The 17,992-nt window shown below is 35.1% G+C and overlaps 4 protein-coding genes across 5 annotated transcripts; 2 read left to right on the forward strand and 2 right to left on the reverse strand.

Annotated features, from left to right (window-relative positions):
- The first annotated feature begins 2,197 nt into the window (after positions 1–2,197).
- On the forward strand, positions 2,198–4,241 carry LOC145905480 (uncharacterized). Its single transcript, XM_082992693.1, has 7 exons — positions 2,198–2,349; positions 2,503–2,598; positions 2,786–2,878; positions 2,986–3,102; positions 3,185–3,274; positions 3,341–3,382; positions 3,609–4,241. The coding sequence occupies exons 1-7, from the start codon at positions 2,253–2,255 to the stop codon at positions 3,710–3,712; spliced, it is 639 nt and encodes a 212-aa protein (XP_082848819.1). The 5' UTR covers positions 2,198–2,252; the 3' UTR covers positions 3,713–4,241.
- A 115-nt stretch (positions 4,242–4,356) lies between these two features.
- Positions 4,357–14,400, forward strand: LOC145905477 (nuclear pore complex protein Nup85-like). 2 transcript variants are annotated; one of them, XR_014402748.1, is made up of 21 exons: positions 4,357–4,762; positions 4,937–5,036; positions 5,442–5,540; positions 5,611–5,674; positions 5,737–5,810; positions 5,962–5,996; positions 6,058–6,127; positions 6,723–6,874; positions 7,196–7,261; positions 7,343–7,390; positions 10,310–10,432; positions 10,822–10,953; positions 11,599–11,685; positions 12,101–12,201; positions 12,330–12,547; positions 13,047–13,132; positions 13,191–13,323; positions 13,386–13,485; positions 13,553–13,673; positions 13,744–13,884; positions 13,956–14,283. XR_014402748.1 is itself a non-coding variant. In XM_082992690.1 (20 exons), exons 1-20 carry the CDS (start codon positions 4,703–4,705, stop codon positions 14,058–14,060), a joined length of 1,974 nt encoding a protein of 657 aa, XP_082848816.1. In that variant the 5' UTR covers positions 4,357–4,702; the 3' UTR covers positions 14,061–14,400. The 2 variants fall into 2 exon arrangements, 1 of the variants encoding a protein (XP_082848816.1); XM_082992690.1 differs by lacking the exon at positions 13,744–13,884 and having other exon boundaries at positions 13,956–14,400.
- LOC145905479 (uncharacterized) lies at positions 7,814–9,936 on the reverse strand. Its single transcript, XM_082992692.1, has 6 exons — positions 9,646–9,936; positions 9,396–9,577; positions 9,085–9,205; positions 8,709–8,820; positions 8,515–8,601; positions 7,814–8,335 (listed from the first exon to the last, which is right to left on the reverse strand). The coding sequence occupies exons 2-6, from the start codon at positions 9,527–9,529 to the stop codon at positions 8,133–8,135; spliced, it is 657 nt and encodes a 218-aa protein (XP_082848818.1). The 5' UTR covers positions 9,530–9,577; positions 9,646–9,936; the 3' UTR covers positions 7,814–8,132.
- Positions 14,401–14,407: 7 nt separating the features above from the next.
- On the reverse strand, positions 14,408–16,739 carry LOC145905478 (peroxisomal 2,4-dienoyl-CoA reductase [(3E)-enoyl-CoA-producing]-like). Its single transcript, XM_082992691.1, has 8 exons — positions 16,350–16,739; positions 16,072–16,140; positions 15,860–15,977; positions 15,496–15,565; positions 15,309–15,433; positions 15,156–15,249; positions 14,785–14,889; positions 14,408–14,723 (listed from the first exon to the last, which is right to left on the reverse strand). Exons 1-8 carry the CDS (start codon positions 16,520–16,522, stop codon positions 14,515–14,517), a joined length of 963 nt encoding a protein of 320 aa, XP_082848817.1. The 5' UTR covers positions 16,523–16,739; the 3' UTR covers positions 14,408–14,514.
- Between the last annotated feature and the right edge of the window lie 1,253 nt (positions 16,740–17,992).

A 17,992-nucleotide genomic window follows, 5' to 3' on the forward strand; every position in this document is an offset into this window, starting at 1 on the left:
ATCTGAAGGAAGGGAAACTCCCGTATTGCGCAGCTCAGGCAGTAAACTTACTTTGAAATAAATTTTTCGGGTCCATTTATAAGCTCTTTTTAAACTAAATTGACACGTGGAAGATTACAATAATGCTTGTAATGAACATGCGGTGCAATAAACTTTGCTGTAAAATGTCAAACGTAATTTTAACGGCTTTAGCGTTTTTTTGACTTACAATGGGTGCCGCTACGAGTCTGGTCATAGTTACAGCAGCCCAAACAAAAATTCCCGCTTTGGCAAAGAGTGGATTTCTGACCAGCTCTGATCGTCGTCGCTTTGGCGAAATCAAAAACTATTTTTACAATAATTATTTTACGCATCAGTGAACATAATTTCAATCCAATATTTGTTAAATTATAACACTTTGCATGCGTGATTCAGAGAGGTAACTAACCAATAAAAAACAAAAAAAACATTACAATCAGAATGAACAACAATCTGACAAAACAACCTAATTTGTTTGAAGAAAAGCAATAAGGGACATACCAACATATACAAAGAGCAGCTGTTATTGAATGTCAAACATTAATCACTTTTCATGCCATAGAATTTCCTATAATTTTGCACAGGGCTTGCCTAAAGTACGTCATCGTGGTATAATTTATCCACACAATCGTGGTATAATGGTAAAATATCCACCGGCTCCGCAATTCCCAGCGAAATGGCCTTAACTGCAGGTCATTGAGGTTGACGAAATATAAGGGGCTGTTTGTAAGCGTAATGGCGGCGTAAACATCTTCACATATAAGCAAAAGTTAAAACACTTTCCGGCCCAAGGAATTTGGTACGTATAGATCAGCGTTTTCAAAAGAAGATTCCGTTTTGAAACACAAATGTTTTCACTATCTGGTCTCATGTCGAAGCTGGTTTACTTGGAAAAAATCATGCATATGATTCCGCGGACAAAAAGTTTAGGAAACACTGACGTAAACCATTTCCACTCATAAACCGGTGTAATGATAAGTGAGAGATGTTGTAAGTTTAAGATAAAATGCGGCAAACGTAGCAGTTACACCTTATACAGTCGTCATTAAGTTGTTATTTTATAATGTCGATATGCTACGGATAGGATTATAGAATCGTTGTCTATGCTGTTGTATTTTGCAGGCGGTGGGACTAGACGTATCAACGTATGAAACTCTAAACGTATTTTCAGCTCGTTACACACTATTGCAACTTACTGTTCTCATTAACGCCTAACAAGGTCAACGAGTCGAAAAGAACACTTTCCCCGTCGCCTTTTTTCCGGTGTTAAACCAGGGGAAGTCCCTGTTGGTATTTGACTGAAAAAACTCAACGAAATCCAGAAGTTCCTCTTTTTTCGCGAATGTGAAGCATAGGGCGAGGTATATAGACAAGACCATGGATAAAGTATAACTGTTTGAAAATATTATGAATTAAATACATGATGTCTTCTGCTCAAACCGTTTCTAAAGGTTGCAAGATGAGAGGAAATCCAATTGTTATACAGTCGGAAGGAATATAAGCATCGACAAAAAGTTTAGGAAACACTGACGTAAGCCATTTCCACTAGTAAACTGGTGCAATGATAAGTGAGAGATAATTCAATTTCTTTAATTCGACGTGTCCGTCTCTGGTCTATACCTATAATGCTTGCTGGTGAACTGCTTTTGAAAGAGACTGACTATAGTAACGACTTTATGAGCTTTCTCGAGATTGATCTCGCTTCGTCAGGTGCAGCCTCAATTCGTTTACTAGCCAGTCTCTTACAAAAGCAGTGCACCAGCAAGCATTATAAGTAAGAGATAGTTGAAAGTTTAAGATAAAATGCGGCAAACGTAGCAGATACACCTTATACAGTCGTCATTAAGTTGTTATTGTATAATGTCGATATGCTGCGGATAGGATTATTGAGTCTAAAGAAATAGCCTACTTTGTTGTTTAATTTACCATAGAAATCACCCTACTGTGCTGGGTACCTTTTTCTTAAAAACAAAACCTGCTGGGATTTGTGTTACCAGCGTTAAAACCCTGGGGAAGTCCCTGTTGGTGGTATATCTCAATGAAAACCCATTGTGAAATTCAGCACTTCCTATTTTGTCAATTTCATACAAGACCACAGATAACAACAGCTGAAAGTTTCGCAGTACATTTACACTGTTTCAAGGTTTAAAAGGTGTTTAATTGTCAATTAGAAAGCTGAATAAAACTGAAATATACCCGCAGAAGTTTTGAAAATATTAGGGATTGAACACATAATGTCTGCTCAAACCGTTTTAAAACGTTGCAAGATGAATGGAAATACAACTGTTAATACAGCTGGAAGGAATATAAACATCGATGAGAGTCGAACAGGTAGGCAAAGTGAAAATCATTGACATTGTTCTGGATCTTTAAAAACACTTTCACTGTAAATGTTCACGAAACACCCGTAAATCCAAATCCCGTGATACAACTTTTTAACACGTGCGCCTTAGAATGCAAAAGCTAAACAAAATGTTCTTACAGTTAACAATGCATCGAAAATACAGAACAACAACTTTAATGGTGCAATAATCAAAAACTCTACGACCGCGGTCATGGGAAATATGGGGACCCAGGAAGGTATAACCTTGTTCATTTGGTATGACCATGTTTGATTTCAAATGTATTTCATGCTATGTATGGTATGTATATTAACAACCAACAATTTAATTTTGTGTTTGGAAACTGGTACTTATCTGTGCACATGCGTTGTATAAACCGAAGCCTTTACATTGTTGGTTTACCTTGACTATATATTGAACAATAGTTTCGGGCTCGGAAGAGATTTGTGGAAGCGTGGAACAATCGAAACCCCGAGAGAAGCTATACGCTTCATTGAATTCAAAGCAAGAACAAACAGGTAATCTGTTTTTGAAGCATGTTATATTTGTTCGGTTGTTGCAACACTTATGCAATGTTTAATATCCTTCTCTGGAATTGGTTAAACTTAAGCTATGATTCTGACAGAACATGGGTCGGATGGAGAACCGGCTGCCACAACCGTCTTTGAAGATTGTGAAATTGGCGGAAATCCAAATTTTAATACCGCCAAGCAGGACATCAACATTAACAGATCAACGAAAGGTAATTCCATGCCTTTTGTTTGACTTCTACATAAATATCGTTATGATTCATGCAATTCCAAAACGCTAATACATTTTCTCAGAATACAACAACAGCCAGGAACAAACCAACAACTTTGGAAATGCAACCATAGAGAATTCCACTGTGGGCGTGATGGGCAACTTGCAAAAAGGTTCGGTCCAGAGAAGGATATTAAACATTAAAATGATTTTTTTTATGTTTATATGTTTTATTGCAGGTACAACCAGTCAACACATGCAGGACAGGAACGTTCCGGCTGGTAATTTATTTTTCTTAAGAATGAGACTTTTCTGTTTTGAGAGTAAATGGAAACGCTCAATTCCTTTTTTTAGTGCATCATTTGCTGATGAAAACTGTTAAATCTTGGCTCCTAAACAACTAAATTATGAATTGAATGCCATTACGATGTGTTCATTAATCGTCCGAGCAACCTATTTGCTAATGTTAATGTAAAACATCAAAGTGTGTAACACATCTTTGTTTAGCAATCCGCCCAGCTGCACAAAAGCAGGTGACAAACGCCCAAGGTGCGATTATCAAAGGATCCATATTTGGTGTGATGGGAAATGTGACTGATAATAGTAACTGATCTCGCAACGTGTCGTTCAACTGCGACAATACACAGCAACTTAGGCTAATTTACAAGTCGAAAGATCCATTCCTGAAAAGCAATATGCATCGTGCTCATTTTGCTTTCAAGTTCTGCGCATGATATTGTGCACATCCCGTTTCTTATATATGTTACAAACATGGTTATCACCGAAACTTTCCAAAGCTTTTGTGTACATTTAAATTGTTTTGGTTTTAAACGCCATTGTGAAATTGTATGCTTCGTCAACAGCATGTAAATGTATGTGTTAGTATGCACTGTTTAACGTGAATAGCATTAATTGTATATATTGTCAACAGGGTTCTGTTTTTGCTAGATCTTATGCAAGCTTAATGCTTTACGTCAGATCTATTTTTTACCTTTTTTGGATATTGGGTCTAGGACGGTCGATTTGCAGCACATGTGAAAACCTTCAAAAGCAGATATGAATAAAACCGTAACTGCTCCATCCAGCTCCTCACTGTATAAATAAACATTTGTACATTTATAAATAAATGCCTTTACAATATGTGTGCTTTTGTTATCATTCCTACTTGCTATTTTGTGACAATCGTATTGTTGTAGCATCTTCCACAAGTTTGATAGTTTTTGAAGATTTTTACTGCGAGAAAAAAACAAAAATAAGACATCTTGACGTATAAACGAAAATTAAAACAGTCCGTAGAGTGTGATATCATATACATGTTTGAAGCTTAATCCAAACCACATTTTTGAAAATCAATGGCCCGGAACATGTTTGAAACTAAATTTGAAATTATGGCCACAATCGACATTTCGTTATTAAATTGCAGCTTTTTGTTTTAATTTAATGCACATTTTGCGTATGAACATAGCATACTTAAGAGTATACTATGGTATGAACGTTGATTGAAGCCGTGTTTACTCGTGCGTGAAATAATTTCGATTCAAACAAATTTCCATTTCGCAGAAATAACGGTTGTGCAAATTGTAATTAAGACGGGTCGCCACATGACAACAACATCGGCAAATATGGACGATGTGATTGATATTACACAAATAAATAAAATGGTAAGTATATGTATCGCAATGGCATCTATCTTTAAACAACATTTGTTAATTACAAAAACGACGCAAGTTTTATTGTATGTTCATCTTTTGTTTGCCCCAAAATTATATATTGCGTAGTAATTCAACATTAAATATGTAAAACTATCATCACCTGGAATTGTCCTTATTGTTTAGGTGATACCAGATCCTGCAATACAAGGGATTGGAATGGTAGCCAGATGGCAAGGTTCAAACAAAATAATGACATTTGACAGAGGAACAACTGGTAGAAGTGGTATGTGTGTTAATATGTTCCCCATAATTGCATACTGTTTACTATAAAACTAATTGTTGTAATCAGCATGAACTTATTAACTACTAAAGTTTAAATAATGTTGCAGTAGACCAGTCTGCAGAGTATGGTAGCTCCATGCGCAAGTTAAAATTTTTTGTTTGCACGCCAAATTTTTGTGACTGCATGCGAAAATTATTCAGGCATGCGAATGTCTAAACATAAAACAATTAACAGAAAGACCAAAGACATTTCTACGCAGACCTAGGGGTCGTGCACAAGCGCATGCGGAAAAACTTAGTCCTGCATGCCCAAGATCTTGTCGGGAACTGCCATATTCTGCAAACTGGGCAGGAGATCTATATTTACCCAATCATTTTAGCAAACCACTTATTTCTTTGCAAACAGATGGTTTTGGTGGAAGGTTGCCTGTTTATCTTCACAGCATTCAAATGAACACTGACATTAACCACCCAACGTCCAGAAAGTTGATAAATGAATCGCATAGTAAGTGTTTTCATCAAAGTGGCATTTACAATTTAGATTGTGCAAAAAACATTAACTTTGTTGTTTTTAGTGGTTTTCTCAAGTTTGCAGCAGATGAGAAAAGAATTTAATGACCAATGCCTGGATAAATCTTTGTGAGTATCTTTAAAATTTTGCAAACTATATGTTTTCTGCAATTGTCAATGTTTTTATGTAGGTTACTAAAGTTTAGCCGCAAATACCGATCCATACTTCACTCGAATTTCATGGAAACACGACTAACAATGGAAAGTTAGTGATTATTTTTAAAGGCATATTTTTTCACATATATATGTTTTTCTTGATTGTCCTAATGAAATAGCAATATATAAACAAACAACATCATATTAAGACAACATCTTTTTATGTGAGATTTGATTAAAACAAAGTGTTGTTGATTCAGGGGAATATGAAGACAATCATGGACTTGAGCAACAGGCATGTTTTTGCACATATTTTTACATAAATGGAACTAAAATATGTGGTTCTGTTTATGCAGATGAAGCTTTATGGCATGATGGAGTTGGTTTGGAGCCTTTGTGAAATTTTGTTTGTTGAAAATCTTCCAGGTAAGTTTATCCAACAACTCTACTCTATGTCTGATTCACACTGTGCATAACGCAAAAACAACAAAAACTGCATGTGTTGTGTATATACATGACATGTAAATGTGAACATTAAGATATTGTACAGTGGTAAAACACCAGCAATTTGTCACTTTGTGCTTGGCCACCATTTGTGGGACTAGCAAAGAGGTCATTAATTTATAAACCTGCATTGTAACTGCATAAAAAAAAACGTTTAATTACCAAAAAACTTTTTCTGTAGTGTTCAGGTTATAACTAACTGTGTTAGTTCCTTGAGGTCTTAATAGCGCCCGCCTTGTAATACTACAGGTATGCCCAGCCGATCTTTATTATATAAAAACCTGACCTAACAAACATCATACGCTTAGTTTACCTGTGTATTAGAAATTAAAACCTAGCAGTCCTTTAGTGTTATAGTGGGGGCTATTGAACCTGGATTATTAGTAGGTTTTCCATTTAAAATAGTATATTTGAATAAGATGTGTTGTCTTCAAAGATGATATCACTTCACATGTAATAAAACAAAATCAAAATTTGCCTGTCTAGATTTTTAGCTAGTATGCCACATTTTTATCAGATGGTGCAATCCTGCTACAACTGGTAGAATGGTGTAAATGGCATTTTCCTGTGGCAGATGAACTAGTGCGTGAATGTACTCATTCAAACAATGAAGGTCCCCCAGCCAGTCATCCAAAATACTGGGATGCAATATATGCCTTGGTTTTACAGGTTGGAACTTTTTAAAAGTGTCAATAATTGCATTGGATTCCTTTTCGCATTGGGTGTTTCATAGTGTTACGCAATTTCGCAAGCCACCATTTATGTTATGATTGGCACCAACACTGGTGTTCATATTTTGCAATGCTTAACCTTAGTTTACAGTGGAAAAGCGGGGAAACCCCCTAAAAATGTGATCCCTCTCTTGAAAAAATCCTGTATGTGCCTATGACCATGACACCCCATAGTAACATGCCTCACTCCTAGTTAAGAACTATTGTATTGAGATAAATTTAAACAAATTTGTGGGTAAAATATTGTTGATTTTGACAGGGCAGAGTGACTGAAGCTCGTGATATGTTGAAACTTCATCCTCGTTATCAAACCCAGGTCTATGATGTAAGTACTGACTGCGCGATGTTTTGCATGACCGGACTATCATGCGACTTTTCTCACAGCTAAATTTCAATGTTGTTTCAGTCATTCTCAAGCATCGATGAACTTCTAAGGAAGATGCCACTTTTTTCGGTGAGTTTCTGTACATGTTTAATAGAAAACTATTACCAACTTTAGTAATTGGCGAAAGGTTGTGGTGGACATTAACCATTTTGTCAAAAACAATAAAGCCTAACTAGTTTTCACCTTCCCTTATGATATAAATATGTGTGTAACATAACAAAAACCAAAGACTCAGCATCCATGCACCCTTTGAAACAGATCTCTCACCCCTAGTAATAAACACTGCTTTAGAGATAAATGTATTGCAGTGTAATTTGAAAGTATCAAAATTGAACCAAAGCTTGACTTGTTCACATTCCTTTGACAATAACAAAGTCACCCTGTATAGGTACACTGTATGTGCCTTTCCTGGAATTTTGTCAATTACCTAATGTAAAGCCATTTTTATAGTATGCTTGTTATGGTAGGATTTTTAGTAAAATGTTTGGTTTTTGTATGTGGGTAGTAATTGTATTGAAGTTGTTTTGTCCAAAGCAAAGTAAACAAAACCAAGTTTTATACTATACGTGCAAGCCAGTTTCAAAATCAATTTGCAAGACTTTTATGTAATCTATAGAGAGATGTTGCAAGGATTATAGTATAGTCAATTCATTTGAGCAGTAACTTATGACGTTATTGGTTTAGTAATAAATGAACAACTTTGTATTTGTTGCAATAATAATTACAAGTTTTATGCTATTTTTTTATATTCCTTAAAATGCAACAAAGTATTGACAATAAATAAAGAATGCACACATATTGGTCATGGCTGTCATCGAAACATGTTCACTGGTGGTAGAACATATTTGTGTTTAAGTTTGTAGTATTCTGGGATGCGGGTATTAATAGCTTTCATTCCCTCACTTGTACAGCTTGTATGCCAGTTCTGCTTTCTCATACTTGATTTCCTGTATCCTATTGGCACTTGTGTAACAACTTGATTTTCAATCATTATTTGGTTGTACTGGTTTGGTTCTGTGCACAAAACGTGTTGCATGTCGATTAAAATTAGTCTAAAATTATTGTATATTATACACTTGACTTCTCATTACTTTTTTGACTGCAGTTACAGTTGTGCACACATATAATGCCTATACTTAACTTAACCTGCTCATGTCTTATTGATAATTTGTTACAAGCATTGCATGTTGCACCTGTTATGCTTTTGCTCTCAGTTCCTTCAGAAACTTCATCAAAATTTTCTTGTTGATCAGTGTCAGCCTCTTTAGTGTGTTTAATTTCTTAAAATAAGAAAATTTTTGATAAATGCATCTGCATATCTTTCCTGGATTATAAACAAGACTCTAATGAACAAAATATTAAACTGCCACCATCAAAACACTTCTACCTTTGGCTTGACTTTGTTTGCGTTGATTTCCAAGAAAATTTTTCATGAGTTTTGGTCTCTCTCCAATGCTTCTTCCGTACAAAAAATAAAACTCTGGGACAGTATCATCATCCTCAAATAATATTAAATAGCCTTAAACATAATTTCATTTTCGTTGTGTTGATTTCTACCCAGTCTATAGAAATATATACGGCAGAAACAACAGAAATACAAATGACTTAGGTTTTTTTCTTATATAACTTAAAAAATTAAAAATTACATACAAATCTTTGTTGCCCTGGGCAACTTGCCCATAAGACGGTCGGGAGATTCCATATATAATACATGTTTTAAGAATACTATCTGTTTATAAAAGCACACAGAAATTTTTTGTTACCTCAGTTTTAGTGGTCAGTAAATTGTCGTATTTTTTCAGATCTGCATTTCCCGTAGACTTCTGTAAGTCTTGTCTCCATAATTGGGTGTTTTCCCATCTTCTTTCCCTGCCCCTTGCAACTCTGCAATACAAAATAATAATGAATTAATTAAATTAAAGTTCTGTTCTTAAAGGTGGTTTCAAATAAAACATGTTTTCTGTTGTAAAATGCAAAAATATTGAAATAACCTTAAATGCTATAACTTTTGCCTGGTGGTTGTATGTAATTTTTCTTGCTTTGCTAAATGTTTTCAAAAAAGTTTAAAAAGTACCTCTCTTGGTCCACAGATATTGCACGAACTACTTTTTGCAATCTGTTTGTCTCAACAAAATTCACTCTCAGAGCATTGTGATATTGTGATGAGTCAAGCAATGATGTCGCTTTGCCTTTCCTGGCCATTACCATAGTTTAAAGTTATTCCTTGCACCAAGTAGAATTTCAAACATACAAATTCTGTGATACCCGTAAAAAGGTTTAAACTAAGTTGTGAAAGCAGAACTATGTTGCCCTTTCTACCTCACCTAGTCTCGGTTCCAAAATACAAGTTTTGTTATCTATTAGCCCAACTATTTATGTACAAATTGGTCTACTCTGACCATAGGTTTCTTATCATGTTCAGTCAATACTTCCATCATTAATATTGACACACTCCCCTATGTCGTACACATATCTATGTGAGGTTACGGATACAAACATTGTTAGAGTGCCCAAGTTATTCCAACGCGTCTGCTAACAAAGGGGGTCAAGTTTCCAGGCCTGTTTTTGTCTCACACAAAATCAACACATCCTATTGTATGTCTTGAATGTGATTCACACACATACTGATACACTATACAGGATTTTAAAGTTTAAATACCAAATCCCACTTTTGTTTGCATTGCCTTAGCCAGAGATGAAAGGACATTTTCATGAACACAAAATTTTTTGTTGTCAAAATTGTCGGCCTTTTTTCTCTTTGTAAATTATATACACTGTAAAATACTAAAATGTAAAACACTCCACTTCACCACCATTGGTAAAGTCCAGGGTTTTTAACTTGTATTTTAATTCTGATGCATTTTTCTGAATGTATTTAATTTTGGAGTTAATTGTTGCTAAAATGTATTTGTGTCAACATGTTTGTCATCATACAAAGCAGCATTGTTACATTCAGAAGTCTGTCAAATTGATGATTTTCCTTTGCAGTACTACCAGGGACAATCAACAGCAGAGTTTGAAATGAAATGGAGACATTGGCAAGATGAATGCCTCAAAAGATTACGTGCTGGCGATTTTAACAATGTGCACGAACTGGAGATAATTTGTAAGGTAAGAACCAACGGTTGAATTGTATTCAACGTAAATTGATTAAAGTAATGGAAACTTTATCCATCAGATACTGAAAAAAATTGAATCTTGTCGAAAAAAGTTCCTATCATTGGACAAATATAGCTGAAATGCATTTATCCACATTTTTTAATATGTTAATTTTCCATATGCCTAGCAAAGTATATTTATCACAAACAGGACTTTTTTGTGACAAATGACTTGGGTTGTTACATTAATCCTATTCCTAGCTATGCATTTTTTGCATGTAATTTAGACAAACAATCCCTCAGTATATCGAAAATATACAACGGCCTAAATAGCAAATTGTATCAAAAAGAACTAAACATCAATTTATTTTCAAACACCCATGATTTAACATATTTGTGCAGATTTTATGTGGAGATGAAGAAGTTTTTCATAGTTTGTCTGAGCTCGGTGGAAGTTGGTATCGAATTTTGATCACTTACCTATTGTACACAAACCCAACAATTAGTCTGTATGATCTCCATTACCACAGCAAGGTATTCCTCTTCCCATTGATTGTTTTGCCAAATATAAATTGATGTACATTTGCTTCTACAGCAAATCTTCTACAAAACAATTGTTAAATTCTGACTTAGGTATAATTTGTGTGATATATTAATGTAAAATACTTGAATTTACCTATTTCGAAAAATTTGTTGTGTCAAGAAATTATTATGAAATTTTTGATTTAAACTTACATTAACTTTACCCAAAAACAATCGTGACTGCATTTTTAAGAGACCCTTATTCAGTTTTTTAGATAAAGACACAATAAGGCACATTTGCTGACATCACTAAAGGTGCATTTATGTGATTTTCAACGGCACTTTTACCAGCAATGCGGCACCATTATTCAAGTTTTAAAATACGTGAAAAAAGTATCAATTTCATGACTGACACACCAATATGTTTTTGAAACTTTATTGTGTAGAGCAGTGGTTCTTAACCAGTGAGAAATTACAGGGATTAAGATAGGTAATTAGTCACCACCTACACTTTTTGGGAATTAGTCATGCGATGCCTTTAAAAGTTTGTTTTTAAGGCACAAATCCAATGATTTAATTTTAAAAACCGTAATACTAGTGGGAAAAAAAGGATTCCAATTTTTATGCACCATGTTGATATTTCAAAATATATTGTAGCTTTGCATCGATATGTATGGAGGACATGCAGAACTTGGAGCCCTGGATAATATTCTTCTTGCTGCATTCAAGTTTGATGTTTCACAGGTTTGTTTGTTTATGAATGTCAACATAATTTTCTGCACTGAAATAATTTTCTGCATCGGGAAACCATCAACTTCTGTAAGCTCCAGAACAAATATATGCTTTTATGTCAATGCAGTATCATTGGGGTAATGGCAATGTCCATTAAGGCAGTTTCATATCTCTCTTCCAATTTTACAGAAAAGGTGCATTTTATTCCGCTTGGCTTTGGTGCCACCATAAACTATTATCAATAAAAATAGTGCTAATTGTTACTTCAGTTTGTGACTCGTAAGCAATAGATTTTGACCCACAAAACATATTTCCATATGATGTCATCAGTTTGTGACAAACATGCAGTACAAATTCTGTTTGTATTTGAGAAAATTGCTCTGTATTAATTGCATTTTTATTTTTTTCTGTATTTTGCATTGACCAGGTTATTCGAGAGTGCTGCATCAATTTTAGCAACTGGTGGCTTCCTGCTCATCTGACCGACCTGCTTTATTACTCAGAACTAATTCCCAAGCACACATCTGAGTAAGCATTTAATTTGTTTTTTCTTATAGTATTTTGTAAAAACTTAGCTTAATCTGATAGAATTAAACGATAGATATATAAAAACCTTTTGTGTAAGGCTTATAGTTCTTCAAAACATTTTGTTACAGAAACAGTTCAGATTTGCGAGATTTTCTTCTTGTTCAGTATGCCAACACGCTTAGTGGAGTTGAAAGCCTTTGGAATGTAATTGCCGATTATTTGTCGTGTTGCACAAGTGAATCAAGTCATTACCTCACGCTGTTTGTACAACGAATTCCACTGACTTCAGAAAAGAAAGTGGCGAAGGTTTTAAGATTATGTGAAAAACACAAGTTAAATACGGAAGGTAAGGAAACACTTATAATTCGTCATGACTACTCTCAATAATTTATAAATAAATACTAACTTTTGTTGTGGGTACATATTTTTGTTGAACTCTACACAAGAAATTGAATTGATCATCAGATTTATACCCTTAATTTTGTGAAAGGCTATCTGTAACTCTACTTACGTTGAACTAAAAAGAATAACATTTTTGATTTTGAATAAGATCTAATTACTCATGCTGTCAGGCATACAGTATTACTAACATAAACTGACAAAATATTTTTATATGAGAATAGAGTTTGTATGATCATGGTCTAGCGGACCTTCATCTCAATGCTGTTTTTATCAGAAGAGCCCTATTATTTTTTGTTTCTGTAAAAGATGTTTAACTTTTGTTTTTCTGTAGTAAAGTTATTCATATCCTATTTAAATCTCCAACACTTTAAAAAGTAATCAGTGACCCTTAAATCAAGAAAAAGCATCACCAAACTTCAACTGCATTTTGTTTTACTTTTTAGCTCAAAGCATCTCCAAGCAAATGGCAATGAAGGCTCTTAAATCCAATCGTCTTGGGAATGCCCTTCTGTGGTGCATTAAGTCTAATGTATAAGAACAATATTGCTGTTTGTTATACATCTTCATTATTTTTAACATTTCTTCAGGATTCATCATTTGCAATGTACATAGCTGACCGCATGCTAACTGAATACGCCCAAACTGGAACCTTTACAAATATTGATGTCATTGACTATCTGGGCCCAACCATATTGATGTCGGAAAGGTTGACATTTTTAGGTTGGAAAATTGTTTTCTTTTTGAATTCAGTAGGGTGAAATTACCAAAAAGTTTTTTTCAAGGAAAGTACAGAGATTTTCACAAACTTTATGGTGAAGAAAGATACAAAGAAGCTGGAAACCTGCTCCTAAACCTGCTTGTGTCTAAAGTTGCCCCGACTGAGTACGTTACAAAATATATTCATATGCAACATAAAAACTGTCATTGTTTCATTTATTGTACGTTTAAGGTTGTGGCTGTCTTTGTTGATGGATGCACTTCCATTGGTCGAAAAAGAAGAAATAATCTATGGTGTACAAGAAACATCCAGTTTACTTTCCTGTCTTAATACCCTGGACCAACAAGAAAAGGTTCATCAATTATGCATAATTATGCAACTATTAAATCAACATGGAAGTATACTGCTATTTTTGCTGCCAGGCATAGTAATTAATGGGATTGGACTTCTGGAACTTAAGTTTCAAAAGTGTTTATTGAAACCGACGTTTCGTCTACCATCGTATGCGACCAATCCCATAAACCACATAGAAGTGTTTGTAAATTTTGATAAGGATCAGTTGGGTAACGACTAAACGTTGATGGCATAAACAAGTTTTGCCAGAAGAGCTTTGAATTTATTGAACTAAATTTAGGTTTTCGACAAATTGAATGACATCGAAAAGCAAAACCAACTTCAAAAGATGAAACATCTTCGACTTGCATTGACTAACAACCTTGCAAGAGCCATTGTGTCCTGATTTTGCATTAAAATGCCACTATTAAATTGAAGAGCACTCCTACACCTCAGAATAAAGGAAGCGAAAGGTGGAAACCAAGCGCCATACTTGTTAAACGATGTTGCAAAAATGTTAATAAACATTTTTCTAAAGAATTTTTGGTATTATTTTTGCATTCAATTCTATACTGATCCAATCATAATACACACAACAGTTTGTTTAGTCAGTCCTGCAGCATACAATATCATTCCCAGTCGGCTGCTGTGCTGAAATTAAAGTCCGCTTGCGTGTTCTTGCTGTAGGCTTTTCAGGATTCCAACAGTCATTGGCAACCTTATCCCTATCCTCTTTAACATGATTAACAAAAATGAAATCATCAAGATTTAATGTGGTCCAGAAAACAAAATTGCTGTTTCATTACTGCATAAATTGTAAAAAAAATTTGACTACAGAGCTCTTCAGTTCCACAGGAGTCCTAGAGTCCACTTTTTAACATGTCTGCCATATTTGGAGCATTAACTGATGTCATCCAGTTACCCCCATCAACAAGAATTACTGTCCCTGTTACATAAGATGATGCGTCGCTGGCAAGATACAGTGTGGTGTCGGCGATTTCCGACTTATAACCCCACCTTCCAAGAGGAATAAGACTTTTCATCTTATCTGCGAGGGGGTGTTTACCACCTGTAAACAAAGAAAAGTTTTGCTGTCTAATAATTAGGAAAGTACGGCAGACAGGATTTACCTAAGCGCCGCATGCCTTCAGTTCCACCAATTGGTCCTGGAGCGATACCATTCACTCTGATATGTTTTGGACCCCACTCCACTGCCATGTGTTTGATCATCGCATCTAAAAAGTTAGGAATGTTTTTTGCTCGACATCTTCATTTATAGTCAGTGACACTATAATACAGTACAAAATAATGACAATTTCAACCAAACATATAAACCAAACCACAATAGCACAAGTTAGTAGTAACTAATTTTTTTATGCCACAGACATCAAATATTGCATTCACTGACCACCAGTTAGGAAGTTCTACTCTCTTATCAGCATCAAACTTCTTATTAATACCATAATCACCAATACTTAGTGCACCACTTTTGTAATCGCACCTATTGCTGCTTTTGCAGAGCCAGCATGTAGTTGCATTGCAGTTCCACGATATGCCAAAGCTGCCGTAATATTTATTACATTTCCTCCATGTTCCTGCAACATAGTTTGATATTTTTTTGTATGTTACTGAAAAAGGGTAATCAAATACATACCTTAAAACATTTGTCAAACACAGCTTTTGTGACATTAAAAGTTCCAACTGTGTCAATGTCAATCACCGTCTTAAAGGCATTATATGTTAAACCTTCTATTGGAGACAAAAAATTTCCAGCGGCATCTGAATAATATTAATGCAAGCTATAATGACACAGTTTAAACATCAATGTATAATTAACTCACTGTTGATCAGTATATCAATTCTTCCATAATGTGATAAGACATCATTTACTGCCTTTTCCACTAATTCAGGCTGAACAAAACATTTCAGACATTGAGTACCTGGCACCCCTAACATATGTTATGATCCTTAATGTAATCGTTAGGCTCATATAAAAGTAACAAATAATATATTTAAAAGGACCCCATCCACCTCAAATAATGATACTATTGCCTATCTGGGTCATTATTGCCTATCTGGGTCACATATATATATTCTAGTTTTGAATTATCTTTTATTTTTTTCTAACTCTAATTCTGAAAGATTAAGCCATGTTTCTGTATGATTTAGGTTTTCCAAAGAACAATACAGAGCCCCATACACTACCTTGCGAACATCAACTTGAAAAGCAGCACATTTTCCACCAGTTCCAGACTCTAACCTCCTTGCAGCTTCTTGAACTCTATCAAGTTTTCTGCTGGCAATGGCTGCCTTGCAACCATGTCTGAACAATAACACAAAAAAAGAACACAACATTTATAAAACTTACCAAGTAAAATGCTATTATTAACCTATGTACAAAGATACTACAAACGTACCTCATTAAAACTTCAGTAATTCGAAATCCAATGCCTGAACCACCTCCGGTAACAAATGCAACTTTATCCCTGCAAACTATATTATTAACATTTATTGTTGCAACAATTAGGTATTGCATATATATATGTAAATTTCCCAGAAATTAGCCTTAATCATGATAATTTGAAAGCAACATTATGTTACAGGAGTAACAGGCTGCATAAAGTTTCTGTCCCAATAAAAAAGTGTTTTGGCTTAAACGAGGGATGCAAAGACGCTTTCACACTTAATTCCTTACTTCAACAAATCTGGCTTGAAGACATAGTTGTAGTTGGTCATGCAATTATCTCCATCGACTTCATTTTTCGAATTTCTGCTTGAAGCCATTGCTGAATAAGGCCGAATACGAACAGTTAAATTCTTGCAATTTGAAACTGGGCGATAACGCAACACGGCTCGAACCACAAACATCTTCTCGTTATTCAGTAACTATTCAACGCACGTTCGGATGTCTGAGCACTTCGTTTGTGCCGGGACGATGTGTTTACTTTTTACATCGCCTGCGTATGACTTTGCTTTTTATTACATTTTTCCACGTACATCTTATCAACTGCACATTTTGTTTACTTTAGCCACACACCTAGTGCGGTGCCGGCGGACAAGTTGTGTGTGTTTCTCGGTTCTTAACAATCCAATGAATAAAACCAAACCATAACGCAAACATCAGGTTTGTGTGAGGTGGGCAGGGTTGCCTTTCTATTGGACGATATTTTGATTGCAATAATGACAATGCACTTTTGTATTTCGTGAATTCGTACGCAACATAGATTGCCAATAAGTCACTGTAAATCCCAACGTTTTTTGCACTATGATACGTATCCATTCGATCTATTCTATCTATATCTTATTACAATAAGCTCAGCCGACCTTATACGGTCTGTATAATTTATTCGGATTACTGTAATTAGTAGTCCATCAGTTTGTCCATCATACCAAACTACAAGGAGCTACAGCGAGAAACCGGCTGCCGCCAAATCAGGCCTCCAGGTCGTCGCACGCCATGCTATAATCTAACCATTGGTGTTCAGATAGATTTTAGCAACCAACAGAGAATCTGCAAACGCAGGACGGACCGATTTTTCTCACTGGCACTGCGGCTGTGATTGCTGAAGGCGATATTAGCAAATGTAAATCTCACTTTCAACATCATTTAACAAACTTGAAAAGTACAAAAACATTGGCAGTTTGGTTTGCTTTCTGGAAATTAGACTTTAAGTTAAATAGTTAATTTACTGCGATTGAATTTAGTATTTTTTCTGTAGAATGAGTTATAATCATAGCCTTCTGCACTGTATGTGCACATATCCTGTGTGCAGTGTAGAGCACTTAAGTCATGTTTGGTCCGTGAACACAGACTGTAAAAATTGGTGACGTGATGGGGAATATGAGATGCAAAACTTCGGATGTCGTTTTTTTTATTTATTTTTTTTTTGATAACAACATATCAAAAAGATATTTAGTTGAAAAATGTTCATGCTTGCCACCACATAACGTTATCCTTTATATTTTCGGTAATTATAGGCTATCAACATATATGGCATTCCCGGTATAGTTAATGGCAGTTTTAAGATTGGTTTAACTGTTAAAAATGTGAACAAAAACCTCGTGCGAGCTTGTTGTACAAAAAAGTTCTTTACCGAAACCGTTTTCATAAATAAAAAAATCTACATTGGGTTGCGAAATAGCGAGCAATCCCGAGACAAAATAATTTTGCCTCATGCACTTAGCTAGGTTGTACAGCATAATATCCTAGTGTGGTCCAAAGTGCGCCCCGCGGGCCTCATGCGGTTTCCGACATGATTTCCTGCTGCCCACACGGCACATCAGAATATTTCTAATTCTTTATCGTTTCACACGTAGTATATATATATATTTATATTT

The sequence above is a fragment of the Ascidia mentula genome, chromosome 6 (assembly GCF_947561715.1).
Source record: "Ascidia mentula chromosome 6, kaAscMent1.1, whole genome shotgun sequence".
Classification (NCBI taxonomy): domain Eukaryota; kingdom Metazoa; phylum Chordata; class Ascidiacea; order Phlebobranchia; family Ascidiidae; genus Ascidia; species Ascidia mentula.

What these genes read in the sequence shown, in the direction of transcription:
- LOC145905480 (XM_082992693.1), top strand. Translation starts at nt 2,253, where the DNA reads ATGTCTGCTCAAACCGTTTTAAAACGTTGCAAGATGAATGGAAATACA. An exon ending in AAATATGGGGACCCAGGAAG is followed by an intron (nt 2,599 to 2,785) that starts GTATAACCTTGT and finishes ATTGAACAATAG; the next exon opens with TTTCGGGCTCGGAAGAGATT. An exon ending in GATGGGCAACTTGCAAAAAG is followed by an intron (nt 3,275 to 3,340) that starts GTTCGGTCCAGA and finishes GTTTTATTGCAG; the next exon opens with GTACAACCAGTCAACACATG.
- LOC145905479 (XM_082992692.1), bottom strand. Translation starts at nt 9,529, where the DNA reads ATGGTAATGGCCAGGAAAGGCAAAGCGACATCATTGCTTGACTCATCA. An exon ending in CAAACAAAGTCAAGCCAAAG is followed by an intron (nt 8,602 to 8,708) that starts GTAGAAGTGTTT and finishes TCTTATTTTAAG; the next exon opens with AAATTAAACACACTAAAGAG. An exon ending in TGAGAGCAAAAGCATAACAG is followed by an intron (nt 8,336 to 8,514) that starts GTGCAACATGCA and finishes TTTTGTGCACAG; the next exon opens with AACCAAACCAGTACAACCAA.
- LOC145905478 (XM_082992691.1), bottom strand. Translation starts at nt 16,522, where the DNA reads ATGTTTGTGGTTCGAGCCGTGTTGCGTTATCGCCCAGTTTCAAATTGC. An exon ending in TTCAAGCCAGATTTGTTGAA is followed by an intron (nt 16,141 to 16,349) that starts GTAAGGAATTAA and finishes TATAGTTTGCAG; the next exon opens with GGATAAAGTTGCATTTGTTA. An exon ending in TGAAGGCATGCGGCGCTTAG is followed by an intron (nt 14,724 to 14,784) that starts GTAAATCCTGTC and finishes CTTTGTTTACAG; the next exon opens with GTGGTAAACACCCCCTCGCA.
- LOC145905477 (XM_082992690.1), top strand. Translation starts at nt 4,703, where the DNA reads ATGACAACAACATCGGCAAATATGGACGATGTGATTGATATTACACAA. An exon ending in ATCATGGACTTGAGCAACAG is followed by an intron (nt 5,997 to 6,057) that starts GCATGTTTTTGC and finishes CTGTTTATGCAG; the next exon opens with ATGAAGCTTTATGGCATGAT. An exon ending in ACACAAGTTAAATACGGAAG is followed by an intron (nt 12,548 to 13,046) that starts GTAAGGAAACAC and finishes TTTACTTTTTAG; the next exon opens with CTCAAAGCATCTCCAAGCAA.